This window comes from Antechinus flavipes, chromosome 3 (assembly GCF_016432865.1).
Source record: "Antechinus flavipes isolate AdamAnt ecotype Samford, QLD, Australia chromosome 3, AdamAnt_v2, whole genome shotgun sequence".
Lineage (NCBI taxonomy): Eukaryota > Metazoa > Chordata > Mammalia > Dasyuromorphia > Dasyuridae > Antechinus > Antechinus flavipes.
The window spans coordinates 626405678-626425863 of record NC_067400.1 but is presented as its reverse complement, the minus strand read 5'-3'; the positions used below and the strand labels follow the sequence as shown (position 1 = coordinate 626425863).

The window sequence follows — 20186 nt, the reverse complement described above, 5'->3', positions numbered from 1 at the left end:
GGCCGACGCCTGCCGGGTCTCCTAGGGTCAGATAACCCAGCAAGCCCCCGTCTGGAAGCCCTTTTTTCGTTACCGCATGTTCGTATCACCAGCTTCCCCTCCCCCCCAAGTCCCCAAATCTAGCTTATTGTTAGGGTGATTTACCCACGGGGTCCAGCCGTCTCCTTCCCATGAGTTCTCTTAAAATTCCTCAGGTCAGGGGCAGTAGCTAGAGCACCAGCCCTCAAGTCAGGAGGACCTGAGTTCAAATCCGGTCTCAGACACTAACACTAGGTGTGACCCTGGGCAAGTCACTTACCCCCAAGTGCCTCGGCAAGAAAAAAAAAAATTCCTCAGGTCAGTCTGAAGCATCAAACAGAAATTCAAACCCGAAAAGCCCAGGCTCCTCACCCCCATCCCGTTCTTCTTGCCCACAAGTTATCAGTAAGATCAAATTACTTTTAAAATCCCTTCCAACACTCAGTGATACGTTCCCAGACCCCCCAGCAGGAAAATGTGGTACATTGGGCATAATTCAACCCAGGGTCAATTCATTACATCATGGAGGATCTTAAATACAGCTGACTTCACATTCATCCTGCTCCAGTCTCAGAAAAAAAACAAACCAAAAACTTGTCATTTTAGATCATTTCTCTTCCCACTTTTATTCTTTAATATTAATGACTTTATATTAATAATTCCTTAATAAATTCTTTAATTTGAGCTACTTCATTAAATAACATTTTTAGGAGATTTACTAACAGATTTTGGGGAATTTCAGACATTAGTTCAGGTCTTGTCCCAACATATTTGCTGTATTAACATCTACTATCGCCTGATGGCAGGTAACAAGGAGGAATAAAGGACATGGAGATCTTTATCTCTCAATGGACCAAATACTATTGTAGCTGATACCAAAATATCTTGACTTTCCAATATGAAGCATCTGATGGATGTCTGATGAGTGATGAACTACATGCTGTCATTTCTTCTTTTCCTAATCATAATCGTAAGGGTTTGCCTTCCATATGGCTTAGCTGATCATTACCACGTTGCCATGATGTATATTCATAGTATTTTAAAGTTTACAAAGATGCTTACAGAGATGCTTCCTCAGAGTGGAGCTGGTGCTAAAGGCTTTCCCACACTGGTTGCAAGAAAAGGGTTTCTTCCCAGTATGAACTCTCTTATGTTCGGTAAGGTGGCAACTCTGACGAAAGGCCTTCCCGCACTCGTTACACTCGAAGGGTTTTTCTCCAGTGTGAATTCTCTGATGTCCTCGGAGGTTTGAGTTGCTGATGAAGGCTTTCCCACATTCATTGCATTCGTAGGGTTTCTCTCCGGTGTGAATTCTCTGATGGTGAATAAAGGAAGTCTTGTGGCTAAAGTGCTTGCCGCACTCATTACAATGAAAGGGTTTCTCCCCGGTATGAATTTTCTGATGCGCAGTAAGGTGCCCTCTCTGACTGAAGGCTTTTCCACATTCATTACACTCAAATGGTTTCTCTCCAGTATGGATTCTGTTATGATTCCAAAGGCTTGATTTGTTGCTGAAGGCTTTTCCACATTCGTTACATTCATAGGGTTTCTCTCCAGTATGAATCCTCTGATGATTAATAAAAGACGTCCTATGGCTGAAGTGTTTCCCACATTCATTACATTCAAAGGGTTTCTCTCCAGTGTGAATCCTCTGGTGTTCGGTAAGCTGCCACTTGTGATTGAAGGCTTTCCCACACACATTACATTCAAAGGGTTTTTCTCCGGTGTGAATTCTCTGATGCTCAATTAGGTGACAAAACTGGCTGAAAGTTTTCCCACATTCATTACATTCAAAGGGTTTCTCACCAGTATGAATTCTCTCGTGTAGAGTAAGGTTGGAATGCTGGCTGAAGGCTTTTCCACATTCATTACATTCAAAAGGTTTCTCTCCGGTATGAACTCTCTGGTGCATAGTAAGGCATACCCTATGACTAAAAACTTTCCCACATTCAGTACATTCAAAAGGTTTCTCACCGGTATGAATCCTCTGATGCTGTTTAAGGGCTCCCCTCTGACTGAAGGTTTTCCCACACTCATTACATGTATAGGGCTTCTCTCCGGTATGAATTCTTTGATGTAATGTAAGGTACACCTTACGGCTAAAAGCTTTCCCACATTCAGTGCACTCAAAAGGCTTTTCTCCAGTATGAATTCTCTGATGCTCAGTAAGGGGTCTCCTCTGGTTGAAAGTTTTCCCGCATTCATCACATTTATAGGGTTTTTCTCCAGTATGAATCCGCTGATGATTCCGTAGGATGGAGTTATTGGTAAAGGCTTTTCCACACTGATTACAGATGTAGGGTTTCTCTCCAGTATGAATTCTCTGGTGTTCAGTTCGGTGTCCCCTCTGGCTGAAAGCTTTCCCACATTCATTACATTTATAGGGTTTCTCCCCAGTATGAGTTCTTTGATGGAGAGTAAGGCATACCCTAAGGCTAAAAGCTTTCCCACATTCAGTACACGCAAAGGGTTTTTCTCCAGTGTGAATTCTCTGATGATCTATAAGGTGTCCCTTCTGGCTGAAGGCTTTCCCACATTCATTACACTCAAAGGGTTTCTCTCCTGTGTGGATTTTGTGATACTGAATGAGATCAGAGTGGTAACTGAAGGGTTTCCTACCTGTGTTATATTTACAAAGCTTCTTCCCTAAGGGGACTCTATTCTGTTTATTTAGATCAGAAAGCTGTCTGAAGCTCTTTTCAAGCCTGTCATATTTATGGATAATTTTTCCTGCAGGAACTTTCTGCTGCAGAACAAGGATTGACTCTGGGCTAAACCTTCTCACCAATGTATAACATTGCTGAGCACTTAACTCATTAGAGGTTTTCCTGTGAATGGCTGTTATTTCCCTGGCCTCTTTGTCCCCACTGCTGTTCTTCTGCTTCTCCAACCTGACATCAAATTCCCAAGGTTCTCCCAACTTGGAATCCCAGGGACTGTTTTTGGTTAATTTTTCTTTGCACGATCTTCCCACAGAGTTGCCTTGCTTCGAAGGTGAGTTCGTGGTTTCAAATCTTCTTTGAACAAGAGACTCTGAAAGGGGAGAAAAAAGCATTTATACCTATCCTAAAAGGACAGGAAAGTGCTTTCTGTCAAGTTCTTGATTCTCTTTCCTCTAAGAAGAAGAATAACAATTAACTGGAAAAGAATGGAAAAAAATAAAGGAGTGGAATAAATGTCTTTAAGATGAAAATGAAACCCAAGCTGGATGAGGAGACCTAGTCTCTCTTGTACTCCAGGCCTGAGTTACCAAATGCCTTTTGAGAATGTCGAACTAGATGTGCTGTAGGCTACTCAGAGCTCATTTTCTTCTCTCCTAAACTCATTTCTATCATTGTTGAGGGCACCCAAGTCCACCATCTCTTTCTCCACATATCTGATTAGTCGCCAAATCTTGCTGTTTCTACCTCCACATCATCTCTAGCTTGTATCCCCTTCTCTCCCCTCACACAGATACTACCTTAGTTCAGTTCCCGTGTCTCCCCTGATTTTTTGTAATAACCTCCTAATAAGAGGCCTAATAGGTCTCCCTAACACTTCTGTTCTTAGATGCCAAAATGACTGCTCAAAAGACAAAGTCTGGCCAGATCATTACTCAATAAAGCCCAGTGGCTCCCCACTGGATCACATATCACCTTCTCTATGTAAACCCTTCACAACTTGGCTTCAACATACTTTGCCAGCCTCATCATACATATACTTCCCTTTATGGATTCTAGTCCGATTGGTCTTTCTGATGCTCCTCAGACACAACAATGCATCTGCTATTTTTGCTCTTTCCATCATCTGTCCCTCACACCTGGAACGCCTTCCCTTCTCACCTCTTCTCCTTAGAATCCTGCTCAAAAACCACCTCCTATTTGAAGGAATTATTAGTGTCCCCCACCCCCCCATTAGTTTGTACATGACAGATGGTGTGGACTAGTGGCTAGAGCTGCTCCTGGAATCAGGAAGGGAGGAGGTTCAAGTCCTCCTTCTGAGACACATCCTGGCCAGGTTACTCAGGCAACAGCATCTGCCTTCTCAGGTCTCCAGGCAACAAACAGTAAAATTGCAAAGCAAGAGACAAATAAACCTGCGTTAGTAGGAGAGCCCTCACTGGAAGTTTCCTATACTAATGATATACAGGGCAGTTGTTTTACACACACACACACACACACACACACGTGCATACATACAAGTACACGTACACATACGTGCTCCTGGAAGTACAGCAGACACACACAGGCCCAATCATGAGACTGGTTGACTTCAACCACCTCTGTTAATTCTCTTTTCAAACTAGGCTGGTTCTTCCCCCTTAATTAAGCAGCCCTGGAAGTCCCCTGCTCCCAGTGACTCGCAAAGTTAAGTCTGGACTTAGGGTAGACGCCAGAATTCCAGAATTCAAGGGTTCCATTGCCCCAGCCTCCCCGGGCAGCAGGGAATAATACAAGAGTAAGTACCTTGCCCAGCCGAGCATTGTTATTTCATGGTTATATATGTGTAAAGCTCATCTTTCCAACAAGACAAAACCCTCAAGGGCAGGGAAATCTCTAATTCCTTAAAATGCCTCCCAAGGTCTAGGTCAGCGTTACCTGACTAATAACCAGTCAATAAACACTGATCAAATAATTGTATTAGGTAGCAGAAATATGAGACAAAAAAATAAAAGTAGCCTTTTCTCTCAAGGAATTAAGACAATAAAATAACTGCTGGGTTTACCTTCTGAATCCAATTCTCCCTGTGCAACAAGAGAACTGTTCAGTTCTGCAAACATATATTGTATCTAGGATATACTGCAACATATCTAACATATATAGGACTGCTTGCCATCTAGGGGAGGGGGTGGAGGGAGGGAGGGGAAAAATCGGAACAGAAACGAGTGCAAGGGATAATGTTGTAAAAAAATTACCCTGGCATGGATTCTGTCAATATAAAGTTATTATTAAATAAAATTAAATAAAATATTAAAAAAAAAAAAAGACAAGACCTTCCCCCAATAAAAAAGATTTCAATTCTGAAGGTTCAGATGATGGTTAGTATTGTTAGCAATAAAGTATTTTTTTAATTAAAAAATAAATAAATAAAAATAAAAAATAAAATAACTTCTGGGGGGAAGGATCTGAATTATTGAAAGAAAAATTTGAGGGCGCAGGAAGATCTTTGTGCTGGGAAACCTTATTCCTTCTTTCTCTAAAGTGAAAGCCTTTGAGATGTTTTTATTCCATATTGACGTCCGGCTAGCTCAGCTCTGAGTCAGCAAATGACTCATACCCACGGTTCTCACTCACTCACCGGGACAAGTGACTTGGGGGATCTCAGCCTCCGGGGTCCAGGGTCCTTCTCCTCGTTCCAACTGGGATATCATATCTGGTTTAAAAACAGGAAGCCCTGAAAGGAATGAAAAGGGTTGGCAGTGGAAGAGCAAGCTCAGTCACAGATTCTCAGAGTAGGAAGGTCTTTGCAGGGTACCTTGCCATGTACCCTTTTGGGGTAAGACATTCCCAGAATTTGAATTCTGGAAGATTTAAGAACTCTGTTCAAGAACAGCCCTGAAGTCAGGAGGACCTGAGTCCAAATCTGGTCTCAGGCACTTAATGCTTCCAGTGTGACCCTGGTCAAGTCATTTAATCCCAATTGCCTCAGCAAAAAAAAAAAAAAAGGAACCCAGAGACCAACCATGATTTCAAAGGCCCCGTGATGGAAATTTCTGCTCACCTCACGGGCAGAATGAAGCTAAAGATTCAAAGAGGTGAATATCAAGCACAGGGGAGCGCCATGAAAACCCTAAGAAACCCTTCTCTGAAACCTGTTTTTCAATGCATAAAGTAAAATCTGACCCTCGCATAAAAAGGCCTGATCTAGGGGATGATGGTTTGAACAAAAGTGGGGGCTCTGCCGGGGGCTACAGGGTTAGAATCAGAGCTGTGGAAACCCCATGGGATATGAGAAAGGGGAACTGGAGGAGGATGCTGAGGTGATAAGCCTGCAGACGCAAGCATCAGATAGATAGGAGGTAGGTTTGAGAAGAACAGGGGAAGTGGGAGAGGGAGAATTTCCACTCGGATTTCTGGGTTGTTTCTGAGAAGTCTACGAGACCTTCATTCAAGAGCTAGAGGCAATAAGTGTCTGGAGCATTGGTAATGCAGTTCTGGGAGTCATAAGTACAAAGATGGTAACTGAATCCATCGGAGCTCATGTAAACAGTAAGGGAGAAAGTACAGTCGGAGAAAATGAGAGATTCTTGGATAGAATCTCGGGGAAACTCGTAAGAGGAAAGAAAAAGAAGATAATTTAGTGAAGGATCGGACAGGTGGAGAGGGAACCAGGAAAACACTGTGTCCCAAAAGTCATAGAAAGCAGGAGCAGCCAAAGTCAGAAGCGGAAGAGAAGTCAAGAAGGATGAGGACTAAGAAAAGGTGGGCTTGTCCTTCTGGCTTCCCTTCTCTCATCATCACTCCCTTCTGGAATATGTAACTGGTTCCTTCCCTCCCTACAAACATACCTACGTCTCCCTCATTTCTTTTTTTTTTCCCGAATAAAAACCCCCTTTATTAAGAATATCATTTATAATTTTCCAACAATTTATTTACCTTGTGGATTACATTTAGAAATATTTCCCTAGAGTGCTATTTCCCAACTACAGTCCATCTTCTACATAACATCTGCCAGAGGTTCCCCCCACAATGCAACATGCCTGTTTAATCAAAAAATTCTTAAACCCTTAATAGATCCACCCAACACCCTACTAATTAGTGATTAAGGGTTTGTTTTGAGGCAGTTTAACAAAGCTGGAAAATAGCAGTGTTTCTATTGGGCTTATATCCCAAAGAAATACTAAAGAAGGGAAAGGGACCTGTATGTGCCAAAATGTTTGTGGCAGCCCTGTTTGTAGTGGCTAGAAGCTGGAAAATGAATGGATGCCCATCCATTGGAGAATGGCTGGGTAAATTGTGGTATATGAACGTTATGGAATATTATTGCTCTGTAAGAAATGACCAGTAGGATGAATACAGAGAGGACTGGCGAGACTTACATGAACTGATGCTGAGTGAAATGAGCAGAACCAGGAGATCATTATACACTTCGACAACGATATTGTATGAGGATGTATTCTGATGGAAGCGGATTTCTTTGACAAAGAGACCTGAGTTTCAATTGATAAATGACGGACAAAAGCAGCTACACCCAAAGAAAGAACACTGGGAAACGAATGTGAACTATCTGCATTTTTGTTTTTCTTCCCGGGTTATTTATACCTTCTGAATCCAATTCTCCCTATGCAACAAGAGAACTGTTCGGTTCTGCAAACATATATTGTATCTAGGATATACTGCAACATATCCAACATATAAAGGACTGCTTGCCATCTAGGGGAGGGGGTGGAGGGAGGGAGGGAAAAAAAAAATCAGAACAGAAACGAGTGTCAATATAAAGTAATTATTAAATAAAAATTAAATTAAAAAAAAAAACAAACAAACAAAGCTGGAAAATTCCAAATTATCCACAATAAGGATATTCATCTTTCAAGAAGGTGTTTTCTGACCTTCCAGATTTAGTTGGTCTATTAAGTTTTGGTTCCAAAAATGAACTTGAGGCAATTTTAGTATAAGAGGTAATGTAATGATAAACTCCATAGAAAGAATGCTAGCTTTTCAATACTAAGATGAATCTTAGAAGTTGATCTCCCTCATTATGAAAGAAAGAAAATTCATTTGACTTCGCCATCGCGTCTATATTTTTTCTCCCTTAAATAACCAAACTCCTAGGAAGAAAAAAAAAAATTGTCTCTGTTCACTCATCTCCCATTCATTTCTGAGCTTCTTGTAAACTGGTTTTTGTCCCTCCCGCTTGACTGAAGCTGCCCTCTGCAAGGTCACCATCAGTTCTTCACTACTAACCTTGGCCTTCAAAATTCTAAAAGATGAATGTTTAATTTTTTCCCATGTAATTGGAAAAAAACATTTTTTTTAAAAAAAGAAAGGACTTTTATGAAGCAGTGAGGATCCAATTTGTAATGGACCCGATAGGCTCAACTGTTTGACTTCATTCAAGAGCAGAGAAGGTTAATGGGTAAATCAGGGCAGGGATCTGACAAAACATGAGAAGAAAAAATACAAGAAGGAAAGGGATTCAAGCGTCATGTACAATTCCGGCAGGGGTCCTCAAACTTTTTAAATAGGGGGCCAGTTCACTGTCCCTCAGACTGTTGGGGGGCCGGACTATAGTCAAAACAAAAACTTTGTTTTGTAGGCCTTTAAATAAAGAAACTTTATAGCCCTGGGGGAGGGGGGTAAACGTCCTCAGCTGCCACATCTGGCCCGCGGGCCGTAGTTCGAGGACCTCTGAATTATAGGGTCCAGACTTGGAAGGGGAAGAGAAGGATGAATTGAGAGAACAGGAAGGAGAGGAGTGATTATAAGTTGTAGTGAAAAGGTGGGAAATGATTAGAAAAAGGAAAGGAGAGGAAAAGATGAAAGATGGTAGGAATTACACTTATTCATTCGATAAACATTTATTAAGTGCCTGCTTTGTGCCAGGCACAAGGCTATTTTTGACCTTGGGTCAATGTCAAAAACAAAACAGACCCTTCCTTCAAAGAGCTTATGTTCCATTAGGAGGAAAAATGTAAAATGTATATAAAGTAATTTGGGTGGTGGAAGGGACACAAGTTCAGAATTGTGGATCAAGGAAATCAGACTTCTGAGTAACAGTGAAACTTAAAGTAGGACTATTCCTATTGAAGCGATGGGGCAGGTCTCGGGAGTTTAGGACAATATGGAGCTGGGTGTTTGACGGGGCAGCCGTATGTACACTGAATGCATGACAGCAGTCTGGGGTGAAAAGGAAGAAAATGATCCAAGTCTTCCTTGGAAATGATCCTTGACAAAAGAAGCAAGTCTCTAAGTCACTCATAATTAGAGAAATTCAAATTAAAACAATTCTGAAGTTCTACTTCTCACCCATAAAATATGCAAAACTGACAAAACCAGAAAAAGACAAAGGCTGTGTTCAAACGGCCATATCGGTGAACTGCTGATGGACCATGAATTGGCCCAGCCATTCTGGAAAGTCATTTGGAAGTACGCTTAAAAAGTTATTAAACTCTGCCTATCCAGTGATATGATTACTAGGTCTATTCCCCAAAGAGATCAAAGAAAGAGGAAAAGGACCCATAGGTTTAAAAATATTGAAAGCAGCTCTTTTTAAAACTAAGATGATTATCCGCCAAGTTATGGCCCATGCATGTGATGGTGGACCATTGTGTCGCAAGAAAGAAAATATGAAAAGGAGCTGGGCCGACGGATCCAGGGCAATGTTAGCAGAATCGGGAGAACAATGAATAGAACAGAATGATAAAGACAAACAAATGTGAAGGGTTAAAGGACTCCGATTAATGTGATCACCAACTACAATTTCATCATTAAACATGTCACCTCCGGGCAGAGAGGTGAAGGGATCCGAGTAGAGAATGGAGAGGAGAGAAGACCAATGGAAATGGTTAACACTATGCATGTTTGTAAAAGGATTTTGTTTTTTCTTTGTTAACCGAAGTGTAGGAAAGTGAGAGGGAGAGAAAATCAATCTTGTTGGTTGGGGGGGAAAAAAAGAAATTTAATTTAAAAAAAGGAGAGTCTGGAATAACCTGTTCATGAGACTCTTTGACATGTCCATTTCCTTCTCTACAGTTTCAAAGCACATAATAATACGGTTTGGATTTTTTTGCCAGGAATCAGCATTGGACTCACGGCCCTACGTTTTGCTAACTCCACTCTCTTTTCTCTTTTGAAAATGAATCATTTTCAGAAATGCTCAGAAAGACTTAACGTGAACTGATGCTCAACACAATGAGTAACAAGATTATTCTCCACTGGGATGGACTTGGCTCTTCTGAACAATGTGGCGATTGAAAGCAATTCTATGTTTGTGGCAGCCTTGTTTGTAGTGGCTAGAAGCTGGAAAATGAATGGATGCCCATCCATTGGAGAATGGCTGGGTAAACTGTGGTAGATGAATGTTATGGAATATTGTTGTTCTGTAAGAAATGACCAGCAGGATGAATACAGAGAACTTGGAGAGACTTACATGAACTGATGCTGAGTGAAATGAGCAGGGCCAGGAGATCATTATACACTTCAACAACGATATTGTATGAGGATGTATTCTGATGGAAGAGGATTTCTTTGACAAAGAGACCTAACTGAGTTTCAGTTGATCAAAGATGGACAGAAGCAGCTACACCCAAAGAAAGAACACTGGGAAACGAATGTGAACTATCTGCATTTTTGTTTTTCTTCCCCGGTTATTTTTACCTTCTGAATGCAATTCTCCCTGTGCAGCAAGAGAACTGTTGGGTTCTGCAAACATATATTGTATCTAGGATATACTGTAACCCATTTAACATGTATAGGACTGCTTGCCATCTAGGGGAGGGGGTGCAGGGAGGGAGAGGGAAAATCGGAACAGAAGCGAGTGCAAGGGATAATGTTGTAAAAAAAATTACCCTGGCATGGACTCTGTCAATAAAGTTATTATAAAATTAAATTAAATTAAAAAAAAAAAAGAAAACAATTCTAATAGACTTGGGATGGAAAACGCCAAATGCATCCAGAAAGAGAACTATGGAGAACAATGTGGGTCGAAGCAGAGTATTTTCACTTTTTTGTTTGCTTGCTTTTTCGCTTTCCCATAGTTTTTTCCCCTCTTGGTCTGATTTTTCTTGCACGACATGACAACTATGGAAATAGATTTAAAAGGACTGCATCTATTTAACCAATTTATACAGTTTTGCTGTCTTGGGGAGGAGAGAGGGAAGAGAATAAAGGAAAAAAATTTAGAACACAAAGTTTTACAAAAATGAATATTGAAAATTATTTTTACCTGTATTTGGAAAAATAAAATATGACTAAAAATGAAGATCAAATAAGTTAAAACTTATTGCAAATCCTCAATTGCTCTAGAAAGGCTAGCTATCATAATTGTTATTATGATCATGATTATTCCTTTCTGATTTACTTTTTTCCCTGAGGCAATTGGGGTTGACTTGCTCAGGGTCACACAACTAGGAAGTGGTAAGCGGCTGAAGTCATATTTGCACTCAGACCCTCCTGACTTCAGGGAAATGCTCTGTCCACTACACCAACTGGCTGCCCCTTCTTTTCATTTTCCTGCCAGTTCCTTTTTGTTCAGGGAAAAAAAGGAAGGCTAGAACAGGAACAGGAAGTATAAAAGTCTTCAGAACTCTGGGTTGATATCCCAGCAAGCAGGGGAGAATGGTAACCTTGATTTCACTCCGAAGGGGAATGAGTTCATCTGACCCACGGCCTCGGAAACTACGGGGACCCTTCACGTCATCTGCACTGGGGCTTTAGGATGGACTCTGAGGAAACAGAAACGGGAGTTTTTCTCTACGAGAAGCCAGAGCCCAGCCGAGGGGCCCAAAGGTGCTCCTGCCCCGGGGGCGGAGTCTGAGCCAGGGAAAGCCTCCTTACCCAGAGAAGCAAAGTTGTGGTAGTTCTCCAGCATCACGTCCCTGTAGAGGTCCCTCTGGGCAGGGGCCAGCCGCCTCCACTCTTCTCGGGTAAAGTCCACAGCCACGTCCCTGAAGGTCACCGACTGCAGGAACAGCAAGCAGCCTTCCTTAGCCAGAGGCCCTTCCGGGCTGGCATGCAAGAGGAGCTTAATAAATGCTGGCGGACTGACTGACCCACTGGCCTGGTCACAGAAGGCACAAGCTGGCGGCAGGAGGAGGAATGGGTTTGCTCGGGGCCCTAGGCAGGAAAATGCCAAGCCCTACTCAACATTTCACAGGACCACAGAATGTGAGAGTTAAATGGGACCTCGGAGGCCGCGTGGCCCAAACAGTAGAACAGACATGTCCCAACGTGTGGGAGGAGCCTTCACCCTATAAAGCACACAGAGGCATCCAAGTGGGACGGCGGTGAGATGGCTGGACTTGGGCTGCGTGACCCTGGACAGGTCAATCAACCTCACCCAGCCTTCATTTTCTCATCTGTAAAGTGGGGTAATAACAGCACCATCCTCACAGGGTTGTTGTGAGGAACAAATGTAAGCACTTTGCAGACTTTAAATACTATTATATATGTGTGTGCTATTCAAATCCTATATAATATATAATAACTATGATCCGCCAGCCTCTACTTGAAGTCCTAGGATGAGGAAAAACTCACCACCTTTCCAGGCAGTCCCTTCCATGGTGGACAGACCTAATGCTTGGGAAATTCCTGACCCCAGCTTTGCCCATTTGGGCCCCAAGAAGCAATTCTAACCTCGCCCTCCCACCCTCTGTGTGTAGGGCTACTAAGTATTAGAGATAGCATTCCTCCCCTATTAATTATTGGAGACAGTGCTCCTCCCCTACTAAATATTGGAGACAGCGCTCCTCCCCTATTAATAATGGGAGACAGCTCTCCTCCCCTACTAAATATTGGAAATAGAACTCCTTCCCTATTAATTATGGGAGACAGCACTCCTTCCCTATTATTGGAGACAATGCTCCTCTCCTATTATTGGGGACAACTCTCTTCCTTATTAATTATTGGAGACAGCTCTTCTCCCCTACTAAATATTGGAGACAGTGCTCCTCCCCTATTAAATATTGGAAACAGAGCTCCTCCCCTACTAAATATTGGAGACAGCATTCCTCCCCTATTAATGGAAACAGCTCTCCTCCCTATTATTGAAGACAGCTCTTCTCCCCTACTAAATACTGGAGACAGTGCTCCTCCCCTATTAATAATGGGAGACAGCGCTCCTCCCCTATTAATGGAGACAGCTCTCCTCCCCTACTAAATATTGGAAATAGAACTCCTTCCCTATTAATTATGGGAGACAGCACTCCTTCCCTATTATTGGAGACAATGCTCCTCTCCTATTATTGGGGACAACTCTCCTCCTTATTAATTATTGGAGACAGCTCTTCTCCCCTACTAAATACTGGAGACAGTGCTCCTCCCTTACTAAATATTGGAAACAGAGCTCCTCCCCTACTAAATATTGGAGACAGTGCTCCTCCCTTACTAAATATTGGAGACAGCGCTCCTCTCTTACTAAATATTGGAGACAGTGCTCCTCCCTTACTAAATATTAGAGACAGTGCTCCTCCCCTATTAATTATGGGAGACAGCGCTCCTCCCATATTATTGGAGACAGTGCTCCTCCCCTATTAATGGATACAGCTCTCTTTCCCTACTAAATATTGGAAACAGAACTCCTCCCCTATTAATTATTGGAGACAGCTCTTCTCCCCTACTAAATACTGGAGACAGTGCTCCTCCCTTACTAAATATTGGAGACAGCGCTCCTCCCTTACTAAATACTGGAGACAGAGCTCCTCCCCTACTAAATATTGGAAACAGAGCTCCTCCCCTACTAAATATTGGAGACAGTGCTCCTCCCTTACTAAATATTGGAGACAGCGCTCCTCTCTTACTAAATATTGGAGACAGTGCTCCTCCCTTACTAAATATTAGAGACAGTGCTCCTCCCCTATTAATTATGGGAGACAGAGCTCCTCCCATATTATTGGAGACAGTGCTCCTCCCCTATTAATGGATACAGCTCTCTTTCCCTACTAAATATTGGAAACAGAACTCCTCCCCTATTAATTATTGGAGACAGCTCTTCTCCCCTACTAAATACTGGAGACAGTGCTCCTCCCTTACTAAATATTGGAGACAGCGCTCCTCCCTTACTAAATATTGGAGACAGAGCTCCTTCCCTACTAAATATTAGAGATAGTGCTCCCCCTATTAATGGATACAGCTCTCTTTCCCTACTAAATATTGGAAACAGAACTCCTCCCCTATTAATTATTGGAGACAGCTCTTCTCCCCTACTAAATACTGGAGACAGTGCTCCTCCCCTATTATTGGGGACAGCTCTCCTCCCTATTAATTATGGGAGACAGCGCTCCTCCCCTATTATTGGAGATAGTGCTCCTACTAAATATTGGAGACAGCACTCCTCCCCTATTAATGGAAACAGCTCTCCTCCCTATTATTGAAGACAGCTCTTCTCCCCTACTAAATATTGGAGACAGTGCTCCTCCCCTATTAACAATGGGAGACAGCGCTCCTTCCCTATTATGGGAGACAATGCTCCTCCCCTACTAAATATTGAAGACAGCGCTCCGCCCCTATTAATTATTAGAGACAGCACTCCTCTCCTTTATATGTTCTTTCCTCCTGGCTAAACACAACTAGCTCCTTTGCCCCATCTTCCTGCGACTAATGGGCTCCAGGCCTTCAGTCATTCTAGCTACCCACCCCTGGACCTCTCCAGATGTCCTTGGAGACAGAGCTTGGAGACCTCCCCAATGTCCTTTTTAATCTGCGGTCCCCAGAATCATCACAAGATCCTGACAAAGGCAGAGCATTACGAGACGCTTCTCATGGCGGCCCAAGACGGCCCTGGCTTTGTGGCTGCCATACCGACTCACACTGAGCTCCTGCCATTTGTCAGACCAACTGCTTCCTCTCTAAGTCTGATATTTGTGAAGCTGATTCTTGTGTCCACATGCAAGATTTGCATTTATTTCTCTTAAATGTCTTCTGCTTAGATGCTCAGGCCTGAATCTGGGAACCTCCTTTTAGCTCCTAACAGTTATCCAGCATGTCGGCTCCAGCTTTGTTACCCCGGACTCCGAGGGGTCTACCTCCTCCGCTTTTATCTGGGTCATTGATAAAACTGCCAAACGCCATGGCTCACAGTAGTAATTCTATGGAGACCTCTGGCCACAATGACATGGAACCTTTACAATCTACTCTTTGGGGTCAACCATCCATCTGGCCCTGAATCCCTCTCATTGTACGAGCTCTGAGCCATATCTGCCCATCTAATCCCGGAATCAACGGGCCAAGATGGAAGCGTTTGTGTGGGGGGGACCCGGCCGAGCATCCCGTGAAGCGTCACTGCTGAAAGGGAGGAACTTTTGCTATTTCCTTCTGTATTGGTTATCTGTCAGACTCAGGACACCCTGGTGTTTCGGGATCTGGATGAACAAAAAGCGACCCCCGTCTCACTACCGACCAAAGTGGGTCCTTAATCATGGCATGCCAGAGGTCCTTGGCAGAGGCCGGCTTTCCTGCCGACGCATCCGCCCTGAGACACCAGAGGAAGCTCCTGCCTCTGGTCCTGAGGTCGCCCATCACTGGGCAGGGCCTTATCTCCCATTAAGTGGCAAGGAGATTTCAGGGCCTTTGAAGGAAAAATCCACTATCCCGAGTGGGTCAGGGCTTTAACCAATCAACCCCAGCAGGACAAGAATTCTCTATTAAACATGAAAAGTGCTGGCCCAGCCTCTTGTGGAAGACTTCAAGGGACGGGGGTAACCTTGACTCCTAAATGTGCCCAGCAGCTTACAATTACGACTTTGCCAATTCCTTCGAAATGACTCCGCCCTTGGCTCTCAGGTCTCTTGTGAGCCTCACATTTTCCCTGTCTAGGTTGAGAATACCAGAAAAGACTTTTTTTTTTTTTTGCCTTTTAGTCCATAGATTAATTTCTATGTATTTGTATCTCCTTTGTAAATGAATTAGATTTTTAAAAAATATTTTTTAAAGTGTCAGAAGAAATGATATAATAAAATACATTGTAAACCTGAATGTACTAAATAAATGTGTTATTTCTATGAATGTTCACTAATCCCCTTCTCCCAGCTGCCAACGCTGACGCCGCTTCCCCCTAAATTTACGCTTTTCGATAGTCCTTCCTTATGTCCACGTCTCTGGAGCGCAATGTAAGTTCCTTAGGGGCAGGGGCTTTTTCATTTTTTTATTTATATTCCCATCCCCCAGAATAAGGTAAAACACAGAAAATGTTAACACTAGCAAACAAGTGGAAAGATCTATGTAAAAATAATATATTTCTAAAGCACCGACTTTGTGCCTAAGTAAGTGCTATACAAATATCATCTCATTTCATCCTCACAACAACCCAGGAAGGTCGGTGCTATTATTATGCCCATTTTACAGATGATGCGTTAAGTGATTTGCTCTGAGTCCCACAGCTATTAAGCATCTGAAACCGGACTTCAACTCGGGTCTTGTTGACGCTTGGGTCCATTCTCTACCCACTGGGCCACCTGTCGATGTCTACTATGAACAGGAAGCACTGGAACTGGAATGGCTGGCTTTTTCATTGCTGTTTGGATGGGGTTCTTAACTGAAAAACTAATCAATATAAAATAAAAGAAAGGGGAGGAAGAGACCCCATCCTTTCCTCAAAGAACACGCTACTTTCCACCATTGAGAGGCAATGGGCCACATGGGCTCCCCCATCGCAGCTGCTGGAGTGGAAGGTTTTTCAGGTATTTGTCTCATTTGTCTGGTTTTTCAGGTATTATTGGGTAACTGGGATTACCAGGAAGTTAATACAAGGTACAAAGAAAAACTCATTAATACAACATTTTTTAAAATACTCTTTGAAGAAGCTTATTGTTAAATGTCTTATACCACAGCACTCTGCTCAGTCCCGAGAGGAGTAAGTTTCATCGTGGGACCACCTCGGGTACAGATGGTGAACAAGGGTCCAAGGAGAGGGAGGAACAACATGCAGTAGTGAAAGAACAGTGAGCTGAGAGGGGAGAGATCCTGCTCTTGGGCCAGATTCTCTGACTGGAGAAACCGGCAAAGACAGTTCACTCTGGGCTGAGCCATATGTGCTGTGTCCCTTAGGAGAATGGGAGGGCCACGGAAGCAGGGAGTATCTGACTGTTGTGTTCATATGCCCTCCCTTTAGCATTTAATTAATGGGCATTTGTTTATTCATTCTTAGACTGGGTCCGTGTAGGATCAAGCACTCGAAAAACCGTTAAAGTCCTATATAAACGTCAGCTATTATTCTTCTTTGTCAAATGAGAATTTGGCGACGCCCAATGTGCCTTCCAGCCTGAATTCGACACAACCACCCATCAGAACAGACTAAGTCTGGGCGAGGGGACTGACCCCCCCAAGGTTGCTGGAGGTGACTCAGCAAAGGAAGGAAATGTGTCCATGCTCTTGAGAACAGAGTTGTCAGGAAAGCAAAAGCTCCAACTCACCTGCGACCTGGCTGTCAGAAGTCGGGAGGTCATGCCTTCCTCTTCCTCCTCTTCCTCCTCCTCTATGTTCCTTCCTTGGGACAAGGCGGAGTCTTGAGAAGGCAGAGATAAGGGGGGAGAGAAAGCGCTCACGATGGAGACCAGGAGCGACTTCCAACTGAGCACAGCGGGATCTCCTGGGGGCCCGTAGGAGCCTTATTTCTGGGTTTTGTTCCCTTGTCTGGTTTTTTAAGTATTATTGATAAAATAATGGTACTTGATAAAAAGCATCGGCCTGGACCAACAGCCACTCCCAAATCCATCACTCCTCATACCCTTGTGAGGGGAGAAAAAGGCAAGTTGTGGGCTGGGTGATTGTGTGGTTAAAGATTTAGTTGAGTGAGTGGACCCACCTAGTCTTACCAGAGCCCAGAAGGGAGACCGAGGCCCCCGGTGTAGGGCCACAGGGCTCTGTCCTTGATTTATTCAGCATTTTTATCATTGGCAGGTTTATCAAACATCTGGGGGAAATGTCTAAAGCTGGGAGTCAAATGTATTTGATATTTACTACATAAATCTGGTGAGTTAAAAATATATAAAGTCTGCTCTGAAGGAGCTTACGTTCTGGTTAACAGGATGTTTCACAAAGTCAAGAAGTGGGGACGGGGGCTGGCTCTGGGGTTTCACTGGCACAAGGAAACTCCCTTTATCGGTTCCGTACGGACGCCATCTTCCCATGGTCCCCCTCCATCTGCCTTGGTCTGACTAGGGCTGGAGAACCAGCTGTGTCCATGGAGCCCCATTCCAGGAAAGCCCTTGGCCGGGTGAGCCATGAACGGGAGCGAGGGTGACGGGGCCGGTGAGAGGGAAACCCCCCATGTGCAATGGAAGCAATCCTGCTCCAGCTCCGGGAGGGCCATTTTGACATCTTCTTCTGGATGGCAGCCGTCCCTCCCCCGCACCAGCCTGTTGCCCCGAGCTCCTTAATTCTTACCTCTCTCAAGCATTTGGAGCAGATTTTCCATGGCCTCCTGGCCTGATTTCCCAAGTGCTCTGCAGCCAGGTGGCGAATGGTTCTGTCTGCTACAAGACCGGCCGCCTTTCGGCAGCCCCGAAGGTGCAGCCAGGGGTCTTCGGAGCTGTGTCTCCTTCTACCTCCCCAGGGATGCAGCCCTTCCCCATTTGGGGTCCCCCTTCACCTTCCTGCAGACCCAAAAAAAGTCGCATTAGTTGGAACAATCATTGTGGGCTCAGCTTTCTGCAGGGAATTTAGCGGGGAACTGGATGAGAAAAAGACATGACAGGGTTTAAAACTGGACTTATGATCAGGAAGGCCCAAGTTCAAATCCTGCATATCGGCTATGCTCTCGGCAAGCCCCTTAACCTCTCTGGGCCTCAGTTTCCCCATCTGTAAAACGGAGATGAGAGGCAGTGTGGCAGACATGGAGAGCCTCAGGGTCGGCATGATCCAAGTTCAAACCCCGACTGACTGACAGGAACTGAGCTAATCCCCAGGCAGCTCTTACAAGATCATAGAGGCTGCCCCAAGTAGAGGCGTTTCCTCGCCGGAGAACTCCCTGTGTCAATGACGGGACCGCCTGGCTCTTCCTCATCTACCCCAATGGCAATATCCTTATCTCCCCCAGGAGGATCCAGTGAGATAACGGTGCTTCCCAAAGCTTAAAAGCACATAAATGTCAGAATTAACATCCCACCAGCTGGGTCAATAGGACCCTAGCGATCAGACAGCCTTGGATGGAGCAGGGATGATGGTCACTCATTCCTGGGGCCCTCCAAGGATGTGTAGACATGACTTAGGTGGTTCCATTTACCACTTTGTATCTCCCCCACTCGCCCCTGCCAGGAACATATCCCTAAGGCACAAGAGCCTGCGAGTCTGGGCCTGGGTCTCCGGTGGACCTTTAATTTAGTCTTACCCAGTCCTTGGAAGCTCGGACCCGGCTCACCTGTCATGGTTGGCCATTAGCCCCGGGAGTGCTCTCCCGCCTTTGCTCCCTAGACTAGACTAGACTCTGATCTCCTTGAGGGCAGAAAATCCTTCCTTTGTATGAACAGACAATTCTCAGACGAAGAAATTGAAACTATTTCTAGCCATATGAAAAGATGCTGCAAGTTATTATTAATCAGAGAAATGCAAATTAAGACAACTCTGAGATACCACTACACAGATTGGCTAGAATGACAGGGAAAGATAATGCGGAATGCTGGAGGCGATGTGGGAAAACAGGGTCATTAATACATTGTTGGTGGAGTTGTGAACACATCCAGCCATTCTGGAGAGCAATTTGGAATTATGCTCAAAAAGTTATCAAACTGTGCATACCCTTTGACCCAGCAGTGTTTTTATTGGGCTTATATCCCAAAGAGATCATAAAGGAGGGAAAGGGACCTGTATGTGCCAGAATGTTTGTGGCAGCCCTGTTTGTAGTGGCTAGAAGCTAGAAAATGAATGGATGCCCATCAGTTGGAGAATGGCTGGGTAAATTGTGGTCTATGAATGTTATGGAATATTATTGTTCTGTAAGGAATGACCAGCAGGATGAATTCAGAGAGGACTGGCGAGACCTACATGGACTGATGCTAAGTGAGATGAGCAGAACCAGGAGATCATTATATACTTCAACAACAATACTATATGATGATCAATTCTGATGGATGTGGCTCTTCAGCAATGGGATGAACCAAATCAGTTCCAATGGAGCAGTAATGAACTGAACCAGCCACACCCAGGGAAAGAATTCTGGGAGATGACTAAGAACCACTACATAGAATTCCCAATCCCTCTATTTTTGTCTTCCTGCATTTTTGATTTCCTTCACAGGCTAATTGTACACTATTTCAAAGTCTGATTCTTTTTGAACAGCAAAAGAACTGTTAGGACATGTATTTATTGTATTTAACTTATACTTTTACATATTTAACATGTATTGGTCAACCTGCCAAATGGGGGAGGGGATGGGGGGAAAGAGGGGAAAAATGAGAACAAAAGGTTTGGCAATTGTTAATGCTGTAAAATTACCCATGCATATAACTTGTAAATAAAAAGCTATTAAGAAAGAAAGAATGAAAGAAAGAAAGAAAGAAAGAAAGAAAGAAAGAAAGAAAGAAAGAAAGAAAGAAAGAA

The 20186-nt window shown here is 43.7% G+C and overlaps 1 protein-coding gene across 1 annotated transcript; it reads right to left on the bottom strand.

The window, feature by feature from the left end:
- Positions 1–618: 618 nt before the first annotated feature.
- On the bottom strand, positions 619–18280 carry LOC127556618 (zinc finger protein 260-like). Its single transcript, XM_051989873.1, has 5 exons — positions 18036–18280; positions 17063–17154; positions 11493–11616; positions 5296–5391; positions 619–3051 (listed from the first exon to the last, which is right to left on the bottom strand). Exons 1-5 carry the CDS (start codon positions 18064–18066, stop codon positions 1058–1060), a joined length of 2337 nt encoding a protein of 778 aa, XP_051845833.1. The 5' UTR covers positions 18067–18280; the 3' UTR covers positions 619–1057.
- Positions 18281–20186: the final 1906 nt, after the last annotated feature.